Source organism: Vanessa cardui, chromosome 8, assembly GCF_905220365.1.
Source record: "Vanessa cardui chromosome 8, ilVanCard2.1, whole genome shotgun sequence".
In the NCBI taxonomy this organism is placed as follows: domain Eukaryota; kingdom Metazoa; phylum Arthropoda; class Insecta; order Lepidoptera; family Nymphalidae; genus Vanessa; species Vanessa cardui.
Genome location: NC_061130.1, coordinates 537838 through 562662, shown reverse-complemented (window position 1 = coordinate 562662; position 24825 = coordinate 537838). Strand labels below are relative to the sequence as shown.

The 24825-nt window shown below is 34.8% G+C and overlaps 1 protein-coding gene and 1 non-coding gene across 2 annotated transcripts in view; both read right to left on the bottom strand.

Annotated features, from left to right (window-relative positions):
• The window catches only part of LOC124531981 (kinesin-like protein CG14535), a 415871-nt gene that overhangs the window by 355041 nt on the left and 36005 nt on the right, over window positions 1-24825 (bottom strand). The window contains exon 2 of the mRNA XM_047106585.1: window positions 15878-15970. Coding sequence (XP_046962541.1) covers window positions 15878-15948 — 71 coding nt within the window. The 5' untranslated portion in view covers window positions 15949-15970. The remainder of the gene's footprint in view (window positions 1-15877; window positions 15971-24825) is intronic.
• On the bottom strand, window positions 141-224 carry Trnal-cag. Its single transcript has one exon. It is a non-coding gene; the product is annotated as a tRNA-Leu (tRNA).

The window sequence follows — 24825 nt, the reverse complement described above, 5'->3', positions numbered from 1 at the left end:
AATAAATATTGAGTGACTGTATGGTATGTAATGTGTGATAAATATCCAGAGGAATATGCAGGTATAGTCTAGTACAGTTAAAAAGTGATGTTATAGTTTTTTTAAAAAGATCTTTAAGAAATTCCATGTAAAAATTAATTTGTCAGAAGTGGGATTCGAACCCACGCCCACAGAAGTGGACTGCGACCTGAACGCAGCGCCTTAGACCGCTCGGCCATCCTGACGATGACAACTAATCTGAAAATAGCAATCACGATCTCTTACATGCAACTGAGTATTTAACATCTTATAAATAGTGGCGTAGCTAGGCAAATACAGGCCCCATTGCATTGAAACGTTGCATTAGAAAAAAAAACGACTCAATATTCATTAAAATAGTATTTATATAATGGACGACGTTATAAAAATTAATAAAAATATCCCATGCCTACAACTACGTCTGGTTATCATTTTGTTTCTGAAACCCCATCATCTAAACCGTTTTTACCAATGGTAGAAACGCCAGTCTCTATGTAAGGTCCAGTCAATGATGTTATAGTAAACATATATGTTATTAACGCGCAAAAAGTGAAGACTAGAAAACGTCCTAATTGGGTCGTTTGTCTTTAATTGTTTTACGTATTAATACGTTATAATACATCATAATTACGTAGTAATACGTTTTGCGTAAAACATCTAGTTATCCCTTTTACTTATTGTTTTTATCAAGCTATACTTTTTACTTTTAACGAAATGTAAAAATAAACTAAAATAAACGGTCCCCGGCGCGGCACACTTTTTTCTGTTGTTTAGTATGGATATAACATATCTGTTTATTAGAATATCATTGGGTCCAGTACAATAATTCCCTAACTATTATATAGTCATCAATCATTCGTAACATTTACATGTTTGTTCGCTCATATATTTTAACACAATAACAAGATGATATAATCAATTGCTCCAAAAAATGTTTTTATTTTATGTTACGCTGACACGTTGAAAATTAAAATTAAGTTATGATACGGGTCAAGCAAATATTAAAAATTCGGATGAAGCTATAATCAATTATCAATCCGGTATACTATGTAAAATTTATTATAGTATATACCTATACATTAATATTTGATAACTCAAGGAGAAATGGAAATTTGTCTCATATTAAAATACCAATTAACTATGTTTTGATTGATTCTTATCATTCATGTTTATAATTATATATTTTGTAGCAATGAACTCTCTACAAATTAAAAATATACACAAAATACAGTACTGTCCCAAGATTTACACAAAAATTGCTCAGTCAATGAGTACCAACAAAAACATACTAATATGTAACGGAGGGTACCTCTGTTTTATTTTTGTCTGATAGCATATTTCAAAAGGATATAATGCATTATACATCTCATGTCCATAATATAAGACATTGTCCAGAGAGATTCTTTTATGATCGCTTCAATGGGTAATGTAAGACGCGACAGCACAGTGTACTAGAAATGACATTATGATATAATAATATATACTTATTTTCTCTGTCAAAAAAAACGAAATACTCTTTGTTTTTGTTTTTTTTTTTTAATAAGTTGAACGGGCCAATTTAGAACACATTGACGAATGGTCATAGACAATGGTGGTTTAAGTAATATTGACCATTTCTTACATGCCTTGAGCATGAATGTGGATGGATATAGAGGTAGATGACGACCAAGGAAACGATGGATTGATTGCGTGAAAGATGATTGTGTTACAAAGAATGTAACTTGTGAGATGACGTCTGACAGAGAGGTATGAAAGGAGAAGACATGCTACGCCGACCAACAAATAAAATTGGGATGAGGGCAGGAGGATGATGATCTTACATATCCAATACACCTTCAGCTTTGGTAACAAGATGTTATGGTCCTCGTGGATGTAGTTACACGGCTTATTCAACCTTTAAACCGGAACATAAAAATACTCAGTATTGCTGTTTTGTGGTTATAATCTGATGAGTGATTAGTATCTACCCATTTGGGCTAACAAGTCAATAAATATAAAAATAAGTTAAGCGGCTCGAAATTCAGTTGAACTAGGCAGTTTTTCGAATCATTGATTTGTTTAGGATTCACTAAAAACTAATAATGTATACTCCAGTACATGATCGTTGAATACTTAAATTCCATATTTAAAAATATTCGTCTAATTTTAAACACGTGAAACAAGAGATCGTTTCAAAACAGTATACATTGCAGTGAAAGTTTATAAAATGATAAAAAAAGATAACTTATAGTATTTTATTTCTAGAATGGGTGAGATCTTGTCGTGACAAACGAAAATAGACCGAAACCTCGTTATTTTTAAAGGATACGCTGTATTATTTAAAACGAAAGCCTTGACAAATCTATTTTTTCTAAATCCCTGTCCAACTCACGGAGATGGCACTCAGATTTCCCCCCAAAGCGTGTTTCAAAAGACCGGCAATACTTTAGACTCCACTGAAGTCAAGTCTAGGGTCATTTGATGAGCGGTAAGTCTTTGAAATTCTGAGTGGTCTTCGTAATATTGTAACGAGTATGAAGTTGAATCATAAAATACTTGGACGTAAATATAGCAACGTGGATTAATGTAAGTATCACGACATTAAGAAATATATATTATTTATACATTGAAACAGTATTTGATTTTATACATGAGTAAAATAAATGGAAACTTATTAAAAATAAACCAATTAACATTTCATCTTTTGAAGATAAGAATTAACAACGTATTTTTATTAACATAAGAATTAATACTACTAAATGATTAAATACAAATTTGAACTATAACTAGTTACTATATTATTCTTGACCGCGTGGAATGGTGGCAAGAATCCCCTTTGAATCGCATAAATAAATAGAATTATACCACCATGTTTACTTGTTTTTAAGGCTCATATTATGTTGATAAATTGGCTTAATATTTATTCCAGCGCTAATATCTATGCGCAGTTGCATCCAAAACATCAGATTCATCCATTTGCCAATGCGGCTATCTATTAAAAATTTGCAAAAAAATCTTATATGCGTTGGATGTGCACATAAAAAAATTTCTTACAACCAAATAACAGTACTCAGTATTGTTGTGTTCCGATTTAAAGGGTGTGTGAACCAGTGTAACTACAGGCACGAGGGACATACCTTGGGAACTAAGAAGTTCCCAAGGTTGGTGGCACATTGACTATGTAAGGAATAGTTAATATTTCTTACAGATTCATTGTCTATGGGTGATGGTGACCACTTACCATCAGGTGGCCCATGCTATGGCCTATGCTCGTCCGCCAACCTATACCACAGAAAAAAGAAAATTACAACACATGTTACGCGTCTAAATATGTTTTCGTCCGCTGTCTTCAACACATCGTGTAGTAATTCTTATTACAGTCGTCATGTATCCAGGATTTCATGTAGTCACAAAAATCCGAAATAATTATTTATTTTACTGTCATGGCGACACAATACTTACTTACGTATGAAAAGATAGTTATTAGTGATGCACGATTTCTTATCAAACGTTACATTTGAATGTATGTCCAAATTTATTACAGTTGCCAGAATAGCGGATATTTAAAAATAAAACTGTTTATATTGAAAAGTCTATATATAAAACTTCAAAATTTATTTTAGCGTTTGATAGTAATGCATTTCCACTTAATATATACTTGTATATTAAAATCGTTCCAATTTGTGGGTAAAATAACAATTAATTCGATAATCCAGAAATGGTTGAAATTTGACCTGGAATATTTCATCAAAACCAATCACATTTACAAGTGAAGTTAATAAAGAGCGTGTAAAAAAAGCTCGTTTCAAAAATATAATAGAATTTTTAAATTTCCAATAGAGAGGTATTCAATAAAAAATAAAATTAATGTATTTCGGGAGTTCACACATTATTAATAAGAAGCGCGATGCCGTAACGTGTTGGCGTTTTTTACATTCATCCTCGGGCGCAACACAACAGATGAAGCGAATAAATTGCTTTTATCGACGCCATATCCTTATAAATTAATAATTAGGTATGCACCCGTATTTACCACCTACACATAATAATAGATGTATCTGAAAAATACTCATAAATTTAAAATCAAGACTTCTTTCAATGGTACACCTATTTAGGACATAATTACTATCATTACTTACCCATTTTTTATATCTTCATTTGTATTTTGTTGTATGTTTTTGGGCGATTAAGGTAATACTTCAATGGTACACCTATTTAGGATACAATTACTATAATTACTTACCCATTTTTATATCTTAATTTCTTTTTTATTTATGTTTTGTAGATTAAATTACTATTAAGGTAACTGTACAGAATTAATTTTATTTTTTATACTTTTCTTACCTTTATAATTGTGCTGTGTCCTAAACAAACATTTCTTTATTTCTTGTGACAGAAAAAATAATAATAATAAAAAAAACAAATAAAGTACATAGTATGAAGTACACGTCAATAGCAATTAACGCTTTTAAATCAGGTCACAATTCAAATATTATTTTTATAGTCAAATATATAAAATATACCAATTTTATATTCCCGCTGGATTCCGTAACTCGGACCCCGATGGTCACCACACGTGCGTATGTTTATTGTATGCTGTCAACGAAAACGCACGGCTTCAGCAGAGTCATGTGAGGTGCATTAATTTTTTAAACGCATTACCGTCATATTAAAATATTTACTTTCGACTGCCCGTATGGGGTGAGCATCTGTTTGATCATGTTTTATGTAAACTCGCGTTAAATGCTTTGGGTTGAAAGTTTTACTAATAAGTGTTCGTTATGTCGTAAATTTGTTATATTTGGAGTGGTAGGATAGAGCAATTATATGTTTATATGTGACCTCTGATTAATAGACGGCTTTTGACTAACTAATTGCATCTTCAAAGTAATAAAACGTTTTTCAAAAAGTTTTTTTGTTTTTTCAAAAATAAAACGCGTTAATACTTTGAAATACATTATTTCTCCTTATTCATTTCATGAACATTTAATACATATAGGAAAATAGTCTTCAATTCGCTTTTGTATAACAAACATCAATTATTTAAATCGATAGTAATTGCCACTAGGATATAATTTTAGGTGCCATGCTCGGCGTCGCAATGTCGACGCAAGGAAAGGTTAAATTTTCTTGTAGTATGTATGTTTTTACTGTTTAAAATAGCTATGAGATTGCTACACAAATTATTTATAGAATAATTAATTATTACAAAAATAAAATTTATGAGTGAAATCGAGTTTATTTTATTGGTTCTTCTCAAATACGAGGCGTTTCTTTTCGAACAGATTTTTGAAATTTTTATTTGTCCTTGTGGATGTTTGATTAAAAGTAAAAAGGCAAAGACATTTGTTTCATAAAATGTTAAAGGAGGTTTCTTTACATTGTATTTCTTTTTTAGTATAACTTATTTTTTTTTTCTTGTCGTTTCAGCTTTTGTTTTTTACACATTTTATCTCACCAAATTCAAATGTTGTAGAATACTATTTTTTGTGTATCCAAACGGATATATTATTATTTTTTAGGATCAGTCGTTTAAAACGAAAAAGAAAAAAAATATATGTATTTGACATTATTATTAATTTTTAAAATATTTTTTTTATTATAATAGTGTTAGCTAGCTAGGTATGTATTTGTTTGTAATAATCTACTAAAACAAAAGGTGTACAACAACAATATTTTTCTTTACAAATCTATTGTTAATGCAATCTATAAAAAAATTATAATTATAATAATATGATCTATTTATTAAGCGCGTAGGTACTTGGTGACCACCCACTTACAAATGCAGACCTTTAATGAGAAAAGGTTATCGATGTTTATTTATTGAAGTGTTCCGCATGACACACAGACAGAACACTCTGATAGTATTTTTGTTCAAGTGATCTCAATTACGTAATATGTATATTAAAACATATATACTAATATTATAATATCATATGTGAAAGCAACTCTATCTGTCAGTTTATCTTTCATTCACAGCCAAATCACTGAACCGATTTTGATTAATATGAAGCAAGTTTAATCTCAAAGGAAGGACATAGGCTACTTGACTAACCCCTAAATTATAAGCGAAAATGCGGACGACAATTTGTTTTGTATATATGCGTCTTGCTATAAACCATCTTAGAGACCTAATTTATTTGAATATTATTAACAAGACGTTGATTATAATTAGACATCAAGGCATCGGCCTTCAATGACTGTTCTTACTATAAAGTTTAGGAGCGAAAAAGATTATGTGCCTCTTATAAAACTATTACACCAAATTATTACTGTGTAGTTCATAGCCAAGCTGATGAAATCCTGTCCGATTTTGGTCACTTGGTCATCTGGTTTCAGACAAATCAAGCCAAGCCAACATACTAGCATAATGTACGTGTGTACATTCTATTTCTGTATGTAGATAATGGACTGTATACAAATTTTCTCTTTATTTCCTCGAGCTTCTAATCTTATTGCACGGTAAGCAGTCACGTACGTGTTAAAAATTGCCAACTTTCAAAGTGGTAGCAAGAAATTTTGGATCAAAAGACCCTATTAGTTTTTGATTTGGTTGTCTCTGGGTTTGAATATAGGAACTCGGATTTGCCTTACATGCTAATCATAAACCACATACGATAAATGCCATAACGCATGACACTCATGTATAATTAATTGTATAATAGTTATATAATTAGTAAAAGCCTATACATTTCCCACTGATTATTTTTAATTTCTGTTTTTAACACTCGATGCTATTACCAGATCGTATTTCTATCAACTTTAAAAAATATATTAAGATTTACACATATGTGATTAATTGATGTTTAACATTTCATTAATACTTATTGTGTAATCTGTGGCTACTTATAAAATATTAGAGCATGTTGCCAAGGAAATTTAAATTTGGAATTGTTATTTGTTCTTTCATGTAATATTGTAATTATAATAAACAAATTACCAGCTAACTCACTCTACAGTATTAACAATAAAAGTAAATATAATTAGTGGCATTTGAAGCAGGTGTAGTGAGCAAGCAACGCCGCAGATAAATGCTAGTCATCTCGAGTAATATGTCAAAACAGATAGCTTTGTATACGATCGCTGCGGCGGCTAACGACAAGCTAGTTTACGCGTTGGTGCTAAATTGCATGTAAAACAATAACTTCGTCCCAGAAATTATATCCTATATACACGACGCAACACGAGTATATAACATACATATGTTATTTTATTGTTTGAATACAGTTGATCGCAGCTTATCAATATTAGGTATTCATTTCTGTACTAAGTTCCCAACATTATTTTACAACAACAACGAAGTGGTAGTGCCACGCTGTATACCTTCGGGTTACAGCCGAATGGGCCGGCACGCCCGGGGAAGTACCACTCTCTCACTTAAAATCGGCGTAAAGTGGTAGCTATGCTACCGCGTTTCGTCCGGTAAGTGAGAGTTCCGGAGGCCCAATCCCCCTCCCCACCAAAACTTGATGGTTGTGCAGAATATGGTTAAATTACCCCAGGAGGGTACCATCAGCGACAGCGGTGGAGAATCCCTCTCTGGGCATCCATGCTCAGGACATACACCACCTGAGCAGGGATGCCCAGGCTGCCCTCCGAATTCTGGGGGGGGGCAATTTTGCGCTCGCCACTGTTCGAGGCAAGCGGAGCAGGCATCATAAGGCAACCCCTACCACCCTCGCTGTGGACTTCTGCAACATAAGGGGACTCAACTCCAACCTCAACGCCGTTCACTACCATCTGGAAACGGCGAAGCCGGCCTTGCTCTTTCTAACCGAGACCCAGATATCTTCTCCTGCCGATACGACTTTTCTTTCGTACCCTGGGTAAAAATTGGAACATTCCTTTGTACCACGAGCTGGGGTATGCGTTTACGTCAGAGATGATATCTGTTCTCGACGCCTCGGCAGCCTTGAAGGACAGGACCTATCGATTATCTGGCTGCGTGTGGACTGCGATGACCATCCGCGAATCTATGCGTGCCTTTATAGGTCCCATAGCGGTAATGCCGAAACCGACCGACTGGTTGAGCACGTCCAATTGGCTACAGATTCCGTGCTGCAGCAGATTCCATCCGCAGAGATAATTATTCTGGGCGACTTTAATGCCCACCACGCTGAATGGCTCGGCTCACGCACCACCGATCATGCGGGTAGATCTGTTCTGGACTTCGCTCTAGCATATGATCTGACACAACTGGTCAACTCGCCAACGCGAATACCGGATGTGGAGGATCATACACCTTCCCTGTTGGACCTTCTGCTGACTTCGCATCCGGATGGCTATCAGGTTACCGTCGATCCCCCTCTGGGCTCGTCGGACCACTGTCTCGTCTGGAGTACAGTGCCGGTTGTGCGGTACTCACGGCCTCGCTTTGTTGGGTGCCGCCGAGTATGGCACTACAAGTCAGCAGATTGGGATGGGATGCGGTCTTTATTTGCATCATACCCATGGGGGCAGATTTGTTTCTCGCCGGATGATCCGAACGCTGCTGCTGACTCTGTTGCCGATGTGGTGCTTCAGGGTATGGAACTATTCATTCCTTACTCTGCAGTACCCATCGGTGGCAAGTCCCAGCCTTGGTTTGGTCGCTTCTGCAAAACGGCATCACGCCGAAAGTGGGAACGCTATCAAACCTGGGCTAATGCATCTGCGTCTCGTGATGTAAATACCAGCGCATTTAAAAAGGAATATAACTCTGCCTCTAGGTCCCTCAAAAACGTGATTGCTAGGGCGAAGACGGAGTACATTGGCAGAATTGGCGAAAGACTGGTGCGCCTCCCTTCAGGAACACGTGCGTTTTGGTCTCTCGCTAAGGCTGTCTTAGGGAATTTCTGTCAGCCTTCGTTTCCATCTCTGCACAGGGACGGTGAGTCATTGGCCCATACCGCGAAAGAGAAAGCTGATCTTTTAGGCTCTGTCTTCGCGTCGAACTCGACTCTGGATGACCAAGGAAAGTCTCCACCGACAATTCCGCGGTGTGATACCACGATGCCAGAGGTTAAATTCCGGCAAAGTGCAGTTCGCAAAGCACTTCTTTCCTTGGATATTCATAAGTCGAGTGGACCTGATGGCATCCCTCCAATCGTGCTACGGACATGTGCTCCCGAGTTGGCACCGGTCGTAACGCGTCTTTTCCGGCAATCCTACACATTAGGCGTCGTCCCGAACTCATGGAAGACAATTAAAAAATTATGCAATTGGATTACCAGCTTTTTAGCAGACCGGAGCATCAAGGTCGTTGTCGACGGTGCATGCTCCGACTTAAAATTCGTCAATGCTGGTGTTCCACAAGGCTGCGTTCTATCACCCACTCTATTTCTTCTGCATATCAATGATTTGTTGCAAATCGGGAACATTCATTGCTATGCAGACGACAGTACCGTTGACACCTTATACACCGGCCGCGCTAATATTTCTCGGGAAAACGTCGAAGAGAACCGGAACAAACTTGTGTCTGAAATCGAATCTTCGTTAAACGAAGTCTCGAATTGGGGCCGACTAAATCTAGTCCATTTCAACCCCAAAAAGACGCAAGTTTGCGCGTTAACCGCTAAAAAACACCATTTGTCGTATCTCCACAATTTGAGAACATTCCGATAGCCGCTACAGGTAGTATCGGAATACTTGGCGTTGATATTTCGAGCCTCGTTCAGTTCCGCGGTCAATTGGAAGGCAAAGCCAAATTGGCTTCAAAAAAGCTGGGTGTGCTCAGCAAGGCGAGACAGTATTTCACGTCGGCCCATCGCCTAAAACTTTACAAGGCGCAAATTCGGCCTCACATGGAGTACTGCTCTCACCTCTGGGCGGGTGCTCCCCAGTTCCAGCTCCTTCCATTTGACCGCATTCAACGTAGAGCGGCCCGAGTTATCGACGATCAAGCCCTTTCCGATCTCCTTGATCCTTTGGCTTTGCGTAGAGATGTTGGATCACTCTGCATCTTCTACCGAATTTTTCACGGGGAATGTTCCGAGGAATTGTTCGGATTAATCCCGGCTGCTGAATTTCACCTTCGGACATCTCGCCAAAATTCTAAGTTTCACCCGCACCACCTTGATGTCCGAAAATCCACAACAGCGCGATTTCTCAGACATTTTCTGCCTCGCACAACCACTTTGTGGAACCAGCTTTCGCCGGCGGTTTTTCCGAACCGATACGACATGGGAACCTTCAAGAAAAGAGCGTACTCCTTTCTTAAAGGCCGGCAACGCACCTGCAAGCCCCCTGGTGTTGCAGATGTCCATGGGCGGTGGTAGTCACTTTCCATCAGGTGAGCCTCCTGTTCGTTTGCCACCTATGCCATAAAAAAAAAAAAACGACAGCCTTAATTTCCCACTGCTGGGCTAAAGTCCTCCTCTCTCTTTGAGGAGAAGGTTTGAAACATATTCCACCACGCTGTTCCAATGCGGGTTGGTGTAATGCACATTTGGCAGAATTTCTATAAAATTAGTCACATGCAGGTTTCCTCACGATGTTTTCTTTCAACGCTGAGCACGAGATGAATTATAAAGACAAATTAAGCACACGAAACAGCGGTGCTTGCCTGAGTTTGAACCCGCAATCATCAGTTAAGATGCACGCGTTCTAACCACTGGGCCATCTCGACTTTTTTTAGGGCTTATGGAAAAATTTAAATCTCATAACAAAAAAAAAACATTGATAATATAAAATGGCGCTGTAAGAATCATTAACCATTCCTTTCATCGCCAATGCGCCACCAACCTTGGGAACTAAGATGTTATGTCCCTTGTGTCCTTAGTTACATTGGCTCACTCACCCTTCAAACCGAAACATAACCATACCAAGGACCGTTGTTCTGCTTTAGATTATCTGATTTGTGGGTGGTACCTATCCAGACGGGTGAAACTGAACACACTAGTGAAAATTAAGTGAATATAGTGGAATTTGTTATATTTTTGTCTATTAATTACAATAACGATAGAGTTATTCATAATAATATATTTATTTATATATTAGATTCTATATTCGATATTCACTGTATGAACTGTATATCTGCTATGTGTAATAATTAGGCGATAACTACCCAGACAGTGATTCAATATTTTCAAATACACATTACAATAATATGTCATACACCTAATATATATCAGGCTTCGTTGCTTTGTCCGTACGATATAATATCGTGTAATTCTATCCTACACTTATAAGAGTTTATTTAATATGTCGGCTATAGATTATACTTGCCGCCTTTAAGCTGTGAAATGAAAACAGGTATACATTTATTAACAGTGTTTTTATATCGATATCAGTTACAAGTAATGTAATTAAATTGTACGTGCAATACGGATATATTATCATAAACCTGTTGCTTTTTATACTTGCCTGGTACTCTATTAGTCTTATCTCATTTGTATTTGTCATTAAACTGTTGATTTTTAACCATAATTTTGATATGCTTCTTTTTAAAATAAAATAGAATATAACACCCGATGTACATAGCGTACCATTGAAAATCAATTGGGTTTTGGAACCCAACTTCTAACTTGAATGGTACACCTATTTTGGACACGATTACTATTGCTTACCAAACTTTTTATATTTTCTATCTTTTGTTGTTTTTTGTAGATTAAGTTACTACACAGGTAATAAAAATACAAGATATTTAAGATACTATTTTAATTGTTCCGTGTACAAAATAAACATTTCTTTCTTAATTTCTTATGGCAAGTCACCAAAGTCTTACCTTGACCATTCCTTTCGTCAATGCGCCGTCAATCTTAGGAACAAAAATGTTATGTGAGTTATGCCTTTGCTTAAGCTGGATTACCCGTCAAAGCAACAGTACTAGTTATATATTATGGTAGATGTGATGGTTAGATAATAATTACTATAATATATGAAATCACGCAGTTCCTGCCGACATTTTATAATCCCGTCGATACCTTGATCAAATATATTCTCATTCACGACATGTCAAGTGAAATGCCATCGGTGTAGATGTTAGTTGTAATTCACGAGTAAATTGTACAATACATCGACGTCATAAACAAAGATCTAAAAATTGTTAGCAGTCTCATATAAAACATTTTTTTAATAATATTGGGCAACCTAAAGAAATATGTTCAACCTTACGATTTCTCGTCTTCTGTAATTACAATAACTGAGACTTCTTTAAATTGAGGCAGACGACAATATAACGAATTCAATAGTATAACATTGTATTACACAAAAAAAAAGAGTTCAAACATTTTTTTTATGGTATAGATTGGCGGACGAGCATATGGGCCACCTGATGGTAAGTGGTCACCATCACCCATAGACGATGACGCTGTAAGAAATATTAACTATTCCTTATATCGTCAATGTGCCACCAACCTTGGGAACTAAGATGTTATGTCCTTTGTGCCCGTAATTACACTGGCTCACTCACCCTTCAAACCATAACAAAACAATACACTCAGTATTGTTGTATTTGTACACTCAGTACTGTTATTTGGCGGTAGAATAACTGATGAGTGATATCAACAACAACTAATACAATCTGTGCGTATGATTTCGTGAAAAGGGACGGAAATATGTCACAGGAAGCAGGAAAGTGCGCGCTATTTGATTTGACCAATGACAGCGCGGTCCTGGAGTTAAATGTCAAATGGAACACACTTTCGGAATAAGATAATGTTACTACCCGTCAAAAATGTAACACGTCATATGCGACTACTGTAACGGCTGGCTTGTTTATATACATTTATAGATTCAGAATTTATATATAGGTTATTACTTAGTATAGTGGTATTATAATAATAGATATATAGTATCAAATAATGCAAGTAATGGTACTGTAATGCAGTACCAAACATCATCTTGTAATATAGAAGCATTACAGTTATTCGTAAATTGTCAAGAAAAATAATCTGAATCCGCAATCATCGGTTAAGATGCACGCGTTCTAACCACTGGGTCATCTCGACTCGACTCAGCTCATAAGTCATGTTTTATATTCGTTTACACACAAACGTCCCTTAGCTTTGTGTGTAAGTCATCATATTAGCAACAGTCTGTTGTGTCTGCAATTAAAGTAATGTGCGTCAATCTAAATCATTACTAAGTCGCGTTTCATTGAACACGAATCCTATCCAGCCTAATATATCAGGCGAACTCTCCAGATCTCATTGTATCAGTTCCCTTTCAATATCATGAACCAATCAGATGACTTTCATTCATGTCACGTCAGACGAAAACGCGCCATCGTATACATTACCAGTAATTATGGTGCGATCAGATTTTGCATGAATAATTTTATTTTTATGACAGGTTTTTTTATTTCGTGCGATTTGAATTCGAGTTTGTGAAGCGTTTACTTAATGTTTTTAGTATCATAACCATAATGAATGTATTGCTTCGAAGAATAAATTTCCCATTCAGGTTTTTGGAATCAATGTATCATCATTACATAGTATGAAACATAATCGCTTACCGCTATCTGTCCCTATATATGATTATATCTTATAAATTACGCAACGGATTGTAATGCGGTTCTTTTTAATAATATATAGATTGATTTGAGAGTAAGGTTTTTGTATACATAGGTATATTACATGTAAAGTATAGTAAACAAACACTGATAATATTAGACGTGATGCGATGTCGTAAATAAGCATATCTTTTGTATACTACAAAACAACAACATACAACATACAACAACAACATACATACAACGTGCGAAGCCACGGCGGGTCGCTAGTTAATTACAAATGTTAACGATTACTGCCAATAAACTTAAGGGATTTGAGAGGATATAGGATTGATGTTTATCACTAACAGACCTTTTCCCAATGATGAAAGAGTATGAAAAAATTATAAATATATTAAGTAAATAATAAATAAAGTTGCTTGGCTGAATCAAATTTAGGTTTTTAATTAATAAAGCTTACCTCAAAAGCTCAAAGTTTTGAGTCAAAGTACTTTTTTTCATACGATTTTTTTTAATATAAAAATATCCTAACCTTAGGTTAGGTTAGGTTAGCCTTACCAACTTGTTATATAAATCAGTATACTTACATAAACTATATTTTTTCATACTAGAGACTTGAGGCACAAATCCTTTGATTTGATTCCCTAGCACGCATACGCAAATTAACTAACGCATGAAACGAGTCCTCACTTTGTCACTATTCTTTACAATGTTACTATTTATTCTTATTGGTCTAAATTATTTTAATTGGAGCTGAGATGGCCCAGTGGTTAGAATGCGTGCATCTTAACCGAAGATTTCAGGTTCAAGCCCAGGCAAGCACCACTTGATATATGTGCTTAATTTGTTTTTATAATTAATCTCGTGTTCTAATTTCATCGAAATTCTGCCACATGTGCATTCCACCAACCCTCATTGGAAGAGCGTGGTCGAATATGTTTCAAACCCTCTCCTAATGGGAGAGGAGGCCTTAGTCCAGCAGTGGGAGATTTACAGACTGTTAATTTATTTAATTTCGCAAGTTTAAGTCCAGCTTCCACAAAATAAAGAATATCTTAAAATACCTGTATAAAAATCTCAATTGTACCTTCGAATCCTTGACCGTTTATACTTTGAAATGAAACTTTAATCTCGTTACAAAAGTTTGAGTGTTTGTATTCCCATAAAGATCCAAGCCTTTATAGCGATTCAAATGTAAAGACTGGTGAAGCAATTCCGAAGTTAGAATGGGCGAAGTCTATCAACAAAGTTTTTACGGCTCCCGATATTGAAGATGCTAAAATGCTGAATCGAATAGTTATTTCTATGCATTCTTTATTTATTGCATTATAATACAAATAAATATTTTTAAATTATTATAATTTTTTAATCATCAATTGTCAAAAAAATAGTCATCATATCATACTAATTTAAACTGCGTCTTACCCACCCGAAATTTATAAAACTCAAACTTTCAACACCCTCTAAGGTAACCTTAGACGTTTCGTAAAATCCGTTCATACATTTGCCGAAAGGTAGGCTACATGACAAATTTTCATGGTTAATGTAGTTGGAAAAAAAAATGATTTGTTTTCAAATCAAAATTATGAAAAAATCTGATTTTTAATAATAAAATGACTTAAATTTTTGACTCAGTATTTTTTACAACACTGCAGTACATGAATGTTAATGAAACTATTAAACTAAAATTGCAATAAATCTGGCTATGCGAGTTTAAAAAATCACTAAACGAATTTAAAATTGGCTATAATTAAAAATAAAACAAATCACAAGCAACCTTTATACCTTCATAAAACAAAATTACAACTAAATCTGGCTACTGATATGATAAACGAAATTCAAAGTAATTAAACTCTTTCGACTGATGAACGTGACCATAGAGATACAAGTCTGCGCGCACGTGTGCCAGAACCAGGGATGAGTTTTATACAATACTATTAAATTTCAAGCGTATCGCTTACTTAACGATCGTCCGTGTCATATAAAAAAATAAAATAAACGATTGTTTTAAATGCATTGTTGTTTTAACAGATATAAATGTATAGTCATGTAGGAGTTTCATAACCAATTATGTCAACAGCAAGAATATATTAAATATTGGACAACATCACGTACATTACCCATCCTAATGTCAGTAGCTAAAGTACTTGTGTTATAGAATATCAGATGTAACGATGGCCCCATAAACACCCATAGGGTACCATAAAGACCAAGACTAGATAGAAAACTAATGAACTTTTTGTGCATCGACTGCCGGGAATCGAACCGGGACCTCGGAGGTATGGATTCATGAAAACTATGTACACACTATTCGCTCATTAGAATAAGAATGCTAATTGTACATATTCTCTTCCCCATTGTTTGGACAAAAAATAAACTTTACATGTCTCTTTATAAACAGTCAAATGTCCAAAACTGCAAGGCTTATCAATTTTTATTTGAACGTACCTGTTAGGTTGCTCCTTGGGAGGGGGCATAGGGGTGGGGATGCGCCTACTCCCCCTGGGCCCCTCGCTCATCGCGCCGATTGTCAAGCCGGAGCTGAAACAAAAACATCGTTCAGTATACTTCAGCTGATTGATGAAGGGACTCTGATAGGCTATGAAACTGGAGTAGAAAATTTTAAAGCTAGTATTTCTCCTCACAGTATGGTTTACCTGAAAACAGTTTTAAATATTTATGAAAAAGAGGCTGCTTTCCGAAACGGTGGTAGTATTTAATAATCGACGATTCAAAAACGCTTCATTGTGAAGTTTAATTGAATAAAATTGATTTTTGATTTAAAATAGGAAGTTCTATTCCTAAACAAAAGATCACAGTTATAGGTAAGTTGTTTATGTATGCCCTATGTTCAAAAGTGTCATCGCTAAAACATCTTCTATTCTTGGATAAAATACATGAAATCAAGACTAATTATATGATTGAATTTATCTATAAATAAAGACAAATATATATACATATTATGTACTTTTATGTTCGCAGGGTTTTAAAATCGATAAGCGCTTCTTTTATGAATATAAATTGATGAGTTTTATTTATATATCTCTCCGTAAAATTGTAAATATCGTTAGATTATAATCTATCTCGCACAGTTGTAGGCTATTGAAAGACTGTGAACGTTTATTCAACTTACAGTAAAACATATACAATTTCGATAATTTTTAAAATTTCGATTACGTTTTAACAACTCATCTTTCGACAGCTCACAATCTCTCCAGCTAGATTGTAATCTACGTATTTACAATTTTACTGTGACATTTAAAAACTAACAACAAAATAATATATAATATTTACTTAGATTCCATCCAAAAAAATACTATTAATAGTTTTTTTATAAATACTATTACAAGAATTGAAAGAAAATTTGAAAATACACAGTCTATATACCAATCAGAAATCGATAACTTTAATAAAAATATTTCAAATCAAATTCTCAACCTCAGCGCTGAATCCAAACGATGTTTTCAACCGACTTCCAAAAGGAGGAGGTTATCAATTCGTCTGTATTTTTTTTTTTTTTTTTTTTTTTTTTTTTTTTTTTTTATGTTTGTTACCTCATAACTTTTTACTGGGTGGACCGATTTTGATAATTTTTTTTTTGTTTGAAAGGTAGTGCTTCCCGTGGGGTCCCATTTTTTTTTTTATTTTTTTCCGATGATGGTATCCGTATGAAAACGACATAAGTCTTAAATTTGCCTTATGTATATGCGCGACAAATAGGTGAATAACTCCAAATTGGTTGGCATAATTTTGATTATTCTTTTTTTATTATAAAGGATATACTTTAAGCGTAGTTTGGTGAAAATTTGGTAAGGTTCTGAGCACAGGATCCATGACAAATTAAGGGAACGGGAGGGAACGGAACAATTCTGAGGAGCACGTTAGCAATACTCGGTCGAATCTTTTATTTATGGGTTACTTGGATATTTGAATCACCTTCCGGAACGTGGTTATGTTCATGTAATTGTCATAATCGAATATTATAATCAACTAGCGACCCGCCCCGACTTCTCACGGATGCAATACTGATACTAAATATACTAAAGAATTTGTTTATTTACGACATCACATTGCAAACTTCTAAAATTGTCAGTGTTTCTTTCCTATATTGTTCATGTATTATATACACAAACCTTCCCCTTGAATCACACTATCTATTAAAAAAAACCGCATTAAAATCAGTTGCGTAGTTTTAAAGATATAGGGACAGAAAAAGTGACTTTGTTTTATACTATGTATTGACGGAACTCCTAAACAGCTTACAGTAATGGTGCGATTTGGGGCAGAATTTCTTACTGTCTTTAATCAAATTTTGTGCATATGATGTGATGTCATATGATGTACGACATATAATAGCTCTTTTGCAAAGTTTTTTACTGAGGTCGATTACACCTCTTTCGAGGGTGGTACCTTGTAGTTTACGCCGCATGACGTATTAAATCCGCATTTTTGAAAGTCTATTTTTCCTTTTTTCGCAAGTTTCCTTTGAAATTGTCCTCGAAGTAGTTTCTGACTCATATAAACGGAACGCTTAATCTATCCATATTAATAAAAAATAGTTAGTCAACATCAGCTTCACTTAAAATCAAAAAATAAATAAAAATTTTAACAAAAAGAAAAACCGACTTCAAACAAAACACTATTTTAAAACAAATGAATACGCACGAAAAAGTAATATAAATAATTCCGTATTCAACATATTTTTTAGAGTCCTCCTAAGTAAAGTAAAATGAAAAATATTAGACTACTTAAAAGTCGATTTACAATTATATAATGTAGTTATAATTATTGTTATATTTGGAGTCGGTGTCAGCCAATAAAACCCTACAGTATATCTATCAAAAAACAATACGAGAATACTTCAACAAATATGTTTTTTACAAATTACCTTTTACACAATAATATACTGGATCAATCAAGGGGCTCGTATCTTTCTTTTGATTGTTGGGCAAGGGCACCGTGGCTGACACCGGCTCCAAATATACCAATAATTATAACTACATTATATAATTGTAAATCGACTTTTAAGTAGTCTAATATTTTTCATTTTACTTTACTTAGGAGGACTCTAAAAAATATGTTGAATACGGAATTATTTATATTACTTTTTCGTGCGTATTCATTTGTTTTAAAATAGTGTTTTGTTTGAAGTCGGTTTTTCTTTTTGTTAAAATTTTTATTTATTCCATTGTAAATATGATTTATAATTTAGATAAAAAGATCCGATCTTGCAATATTTGGACTTTCGCGTCCAATCGTGTTTATTCGTACCAGTAAAACAATTTTTGGAATTGAACAAATCCTTTACAAACTCTTTGTATTTATTGTTATAGAATTCGAGTTGATCAAATATCGCTGAGATGGCCCAGTGGTTAGAACGCGTGCATCTTAACCGATGATTGCGGGTTCTAACCCATGCAAGTACCACTTTATATCTGTGCTTAATTTGTGTTTATAATTTATTTCATGCTCATTGGTGAAGGAAAACATCGTGAGGAAACCTGCATGTGTCTTATTTCATCGAAATTCAGCCACATGTGCACTCCACCAACCCGAATTGGAACAGCGTGATGGAATATGTTCCAAACCCTCTCCTTAAATGAAGAGGGGGACTTATCTCAACAGTGGGAAATGTACAGGCTGCTACTTTACTTTACTTACTTTTAAATATCGCTATCTCACTTATATAAGTCACTAGTTGTCGCCCGCGGCTTCGTTCGCGTTTTGTGGGTTTGGTTGTGTCATGTGTTAGGCAAAAAAGTAGCCTATGTCCATTCCTTGGAGTTCAAGTTTGCATCATACGAAATCTCATAAAATTCGATTCAGCAGTTTGGTAGTGAAAGAGCGACATACAGACGACAGTCTATAGAGGTACAGATTGACAATCAATTGAATAAAATATTTTTATACTTGGCAACACTTTCATTGATTAAATCCTTATAAAAATACTGTGTTTATTAATATCAATACAATATATAAAAAAAAAAAAAACAGATAAACTAAGTTAAAAATAGCTAAACCCTTATTATAAAAACACTGATCTCAACAATCGTTGACACCACTAATAATCAAAGTAACATAAACACTGTACATTGAAAATTCAATCTTAATCTAATGCAATAAGGTTCGTATTCAACTAGAAGTGATAAGCTTAGGTGTATCAAAGGGAAGCCTCTGACGTCAGCGCTATTGTGGAGGTCCTCAATGCTCCTCTCTTCAACAAGAGACCTGGTACCGGGAATGTAAACTCTGTAAGCATTTGAGATTTGTAAACATTTTGTTTTAGCTGCTAACTACATAGTAATCACAGGTACGATTGGTATCAACGGAGCCTTTGACAGCGTCGAGCGTAACGTTACACTGGAAAATTTCTTTTGAATCGATATTTTTCAAATTCACACTTAGCTCGTCTGCTTCGCACCTTTTCACAAAAGCGACGTTTTTTTTAAAAGCTCAAACTTTTATCGCCAACATAGAACAGAGAGTGTTAATTAGAGTTGGAAACTAATATCGTTTTAAAATTACTAACAATTTTGTTTTAATATTGTAAGGTAGCCTGGATGACGCCATAAAAGTGGTCACCATAAACGTCGCATATAAACAATGGCTAACAATGTGCTAGAAATATGAATGATTTTTTATCGCTATTGCACCGTCAAAGCAAGAATATTTTATTTTGGGTTACCTGGTTATTCCTTGTATCTATGTAATTATGTATGTAATTGTATGTATGTAATTACAAGGAATTGTAATTATGGACACAAGGAATAACCCATATTCCATACCAGAACCAACCAAACAATCCAACTCAATAAAATCGCGAGTACATGTCCAAAAATGTTTTTATATTGAGATAGCTCTTTATTTTCATTTGGAGTCATTGTAGAATTATACGAAATGCGTATATGTGTATTAAAAGACTACATAACAATATATTATGCCGGTAAATTTTCACGAATATAACAAAAGTTAGCGGTGCTTGCACGGATTTGAATGTGAAATCTTAAAAGATTTATAGATAGCTAAGATTCACTTAATTCGCACGCAGGATACTCTTAAGACTGCTTACAAAATTTTATACCTGAAAAAAAATCTCCTGTACTGTAATGACATTATACTATCATAATGAACTGTTATGTCAAAGTAGTGGTCGTCCGCGGAATCGGTTGTATCGTCGTCAGATGGAGATATAAAAAGCCTATATCCCTCCTTAGGGCTGAAGATTACTTCTTACCGAATTTCATCACATTCAGTTTAATGAAAGGCACACACAGATAGCCAGACTAGACTGGTAGATAGATTCATTCAATACTAAAACAAATTTATAATACAAGTTAAAATAACACAAGTAAAATAGACAAAAGTAAGTTCAAATAAAATAAATAGGAATATTTAATCGGTAAAGTTTTGCTCCAAAACTCGAAGTCTTGAAATTAAACAGATTCCGATACAAACTTCCAACTCTTCGATGTAAATCAAATAACAAGAAGCATAACATTATTAAATGTATTTATATGCTAATTACTTTTAAATGCAAACGGAAAGAACTCTGAAGACGGTACTGTTCAATAGCAGCGGTATATGTATATATGTTTGTATGTATGTGTAACTATGATTAAGTGTAGAGGTTTGGATGCTTGTTTATGATATACGGCCTGCACAAATCCTATCACCAAGTAAGTTTTTATCACACACAATTATGTATCTTTCGGATTTCTTGAGAGCAGAGATGGCCCAGTGTGTGACGCTTGCATCTTAACCGAAGATTGCTTCAAACCAGGATAAACACCACTAAATTTCCTCGGTGCTCGCTGGTAAAGGAAAACATCGTAAGGAAACCTGCATGTGTCTAATTACATCGATATTCTGCCACATGTGAATTCCACCAACGCGCAATGGAACAGCGCTGTAGAAAATGTTCAAAACTTTTTCAGAGAGAGGAAGCCTAAGCCCTTGTATACATATCTTATGGAAATAGGAAAGTGATTAGATAATTCCTTCATTAAGACAATAAGCGACTGAACGTTTCCGATTAAAATGCATCGCGAAGGCACTTTCAGTCTCACTGGCGCAAAAGTGCAACAGACTTTTATGGATAACTAACTGAACCCGCTTCACCCACGCGGTGTGTAAGCTACACATGAAAGTGATGAAAGTTATGTGATCGAGAACTTGTAGACAACCCTTATTATTACTCCGTCAAGGTCACCCACAACCATCCTTGATGGCCAAGCTTGCTTCGTGCCAGTATTTATTACAATTAATCCCGCAGTTTAACCGTAACATCTTTAACAACAGACATACAGACAAAGGGGCAGTAGAGTTCTTTTTGCATTTATAATATAAGTACATAACTTTAGAGTTATTGTAAAAATACAAAACTTATTTTAAAAAAATGTAAATTTGAATCAAAAACATTTTTGGAAATCCAACAAGTTCTGAACGGGCAATACAATTTGAATTTAAAAATTCAAAGTATGCGTAGTAAAATAATTATGTGAAGCACGTATCAAAAAGATTGTAACTGGTTCTGTATGTGGAAATAATTTTTTTTTATACTTATAAATATATCGAAATACAACCTCCTTAAATGTTGTCTAAGAAATATATTAGGTACGACTTTTTATGCCAACAAATAAATATTTCCCTATTGTCCCAGTACTGGGTCGCATGTTCTTTAATTTTTCTATTCCTTTGTTTTAAATGCTTTAGAATTATAAAGGCAAAGCGAGGAAATGAAAAGTAATAAATAATAAACCTAGTACATTTATAGTAAAGCCTTTCACCGAGCCTTTATAGAGCATATTTTTGGATAAAATAATACTCGTTTATATGTGACAATATCATTCATCGCATTTTTTATGGTATCAGTTGGCGGACGAGCATATGGGCCACCTGATGGTAAGTGGTCACCATCACCCATAAACAATGACACTTTAAGAAATATTAAGTATTCCTTACATCGTCAATGTGCCACCAACCATGGTAACTAAGATATTATGTCCCTTGTGCCTGTAGTTACACTGGCTCACTCACCCTTCAAATCGGAACACAACAATACTGAGTACTGTTATTTGGCGGTAGAATAACTGATGAGTGGTAGAATAAATGATGATAAAAGCAAAAAGATATAACGACGATAATATAATATCCAATACAATTGTTACATACAAAATTTAGTCTTTGATTCATAAATTTTAACCACTGAGCCATCACAGCAACAAACAGCCTATAAAGTTCCCACAGCTGGGCAGGTCTACTCTCCCTTTGAGGAAAAGGTTTGGAACATATTTACACGCTGTTGCAATGCGGGTTTGTGGAATACACATGTTGCAAAATTTCTAAGAAATTAGACACATGCAGGTTTCCTCACGATGTTTTCACGACCGAGCACGAGATGAATTATTAACAAAAATTAAACACATGAATATTCAGTGGTGCTTGACTGGGTTTGAACCTGCAATCATCGGTTAAGATGCATGCGTTCTACCACTGGGCCATCTCAATCATAAATATCAAACGATAAAAAATCTATTATGAAAGGTATGACAATGGAACAAGGGAACCCTAAAAACTCGGGCGAGCAAAACGCCCGGTTAAATATCAGAGGGGAGAGAATCGCTGATAACATCACTTGCCATCGAACTTGACGGACGTAACCCTTTCGTCTGAAATTTCATCTAGTCACTAAAGTCTGGTTTGCTTTTTAAATTACGCTTTATTTGAAAATTTTGAAGTCTTAATGTAAAATCAAAATCACATTAGGCATTTACAAGTATTTTTGAAGCGTCATTTAATTAAATTAGGTTAAGCTACCACCGTTTTGGAAAGTAGATCCTACCGAGAAGAATAGAGACACTCAGTAGTTACTCTCTTTCAACTTTTAAATGAATTGAATACAGTCATGTTAGTTTGTATGTATATAAATTTAGATTTTACTATATCCAGTCAATATTAGGCTAGACGATTATGTATTTTTACACTCATTGACCACAGAGCTACAATGTTAAGGCCGGGTAGACATGACGCTGAGAGATTTAAATTAAGAACCTAAAACTACAATCATTTCTGGAAAGCTGAGCGAACGCGTCTCTGAAGTTGTACAAAATAGAACCCAATGTTTATAATCATATATGGTTGAGTTTCCTTTAGCAAATTCAAATATTTTTTCAATGAAAATAACCTAAAAAACTAAGTACATATGTATCAAAATATATTCAACACTAGTTAAATTATCCTAGACTTGCAATGGGTGCCTAATGACGACCATTATGGTCATTACTTACAGACTGGTACTGTCAGAAATTTTAACGTTTCATGTAATAATATATTTCGTCAATGTGTCATCAATCGGGATACCTAAATTTATGTCCTAGTATTTCTACCGGCTCACTCACCCTTCAAACCGGAACACAATACTACTAAGTAGGTATTGCTGTTTAGCGGTAGAATACATGATGAGTGGCTACGCACAGAGGATTTATAGTATTACTTCCCTTTGAACTAAATAATAATCATTGGTACATGTGAACCTAACTGTAGTTACAATCAGGTATGAAGAATCAGTTGATTCTTCATTTTTTTTATGGTATAGGTTGGCATTGGACGAGCGTATGGGCAACCTGATGGTAAGTGGTCACCATCACCCATAGACAATGACGTTGTAAGAAATATGAACTATTCCTTACATCGTCAATGCGCCACCAACTTTGGGAACTAAGATGTTTTGTCCCTTGTGCTTTTAGTTACACTGGCTCACTCACCCTTTAAACTATATATATAACTGATGAGTGGGTGGTACCTACCCAGACAGGCTTGCACAGAGCCCTACCACCGAATAAATTAATTAATACGTAAATTAATGCTATTATACTCTTAAACTATGAAGTTTTAAGTACTGTAATACCTAAATGACGTGTGTTGGAAGTGCGTTATAAATATTTTAATTAAATCACCTCACAAGTTCGCTCTTAGCAACTTTTGACCCTCGGGGACGTGACCGCGCATAATGTTTAGTATTTTACACGTTTTTTAACTCAATTGTACATTACTATGAATAATAAACGGACTAATGAAAACTAATCATATTCACACATTATTAACTCAAAGGTGACTTAAATAAAAATTCAAAAATAGTTACTGAACAAATTATTGACGCGTGAAATGGTGGCAAAACTGCCATCGGCATTTTATGCGGTACAGAGAACGTTTTTGGTAAATGGTATACACATATATATAAAGATAACTGAAAGTATAACTTTACAATCTAACAGTTTATTAGAACTAAATAAATCAATAAATTTACTTCTTTCTAGGAAAAAACGCTCGGGTTCCATCAGAAAACTGATTGAACACTAATTGTGAAGAACAGCTTTGTAAATCATGTTTGAAAAGAG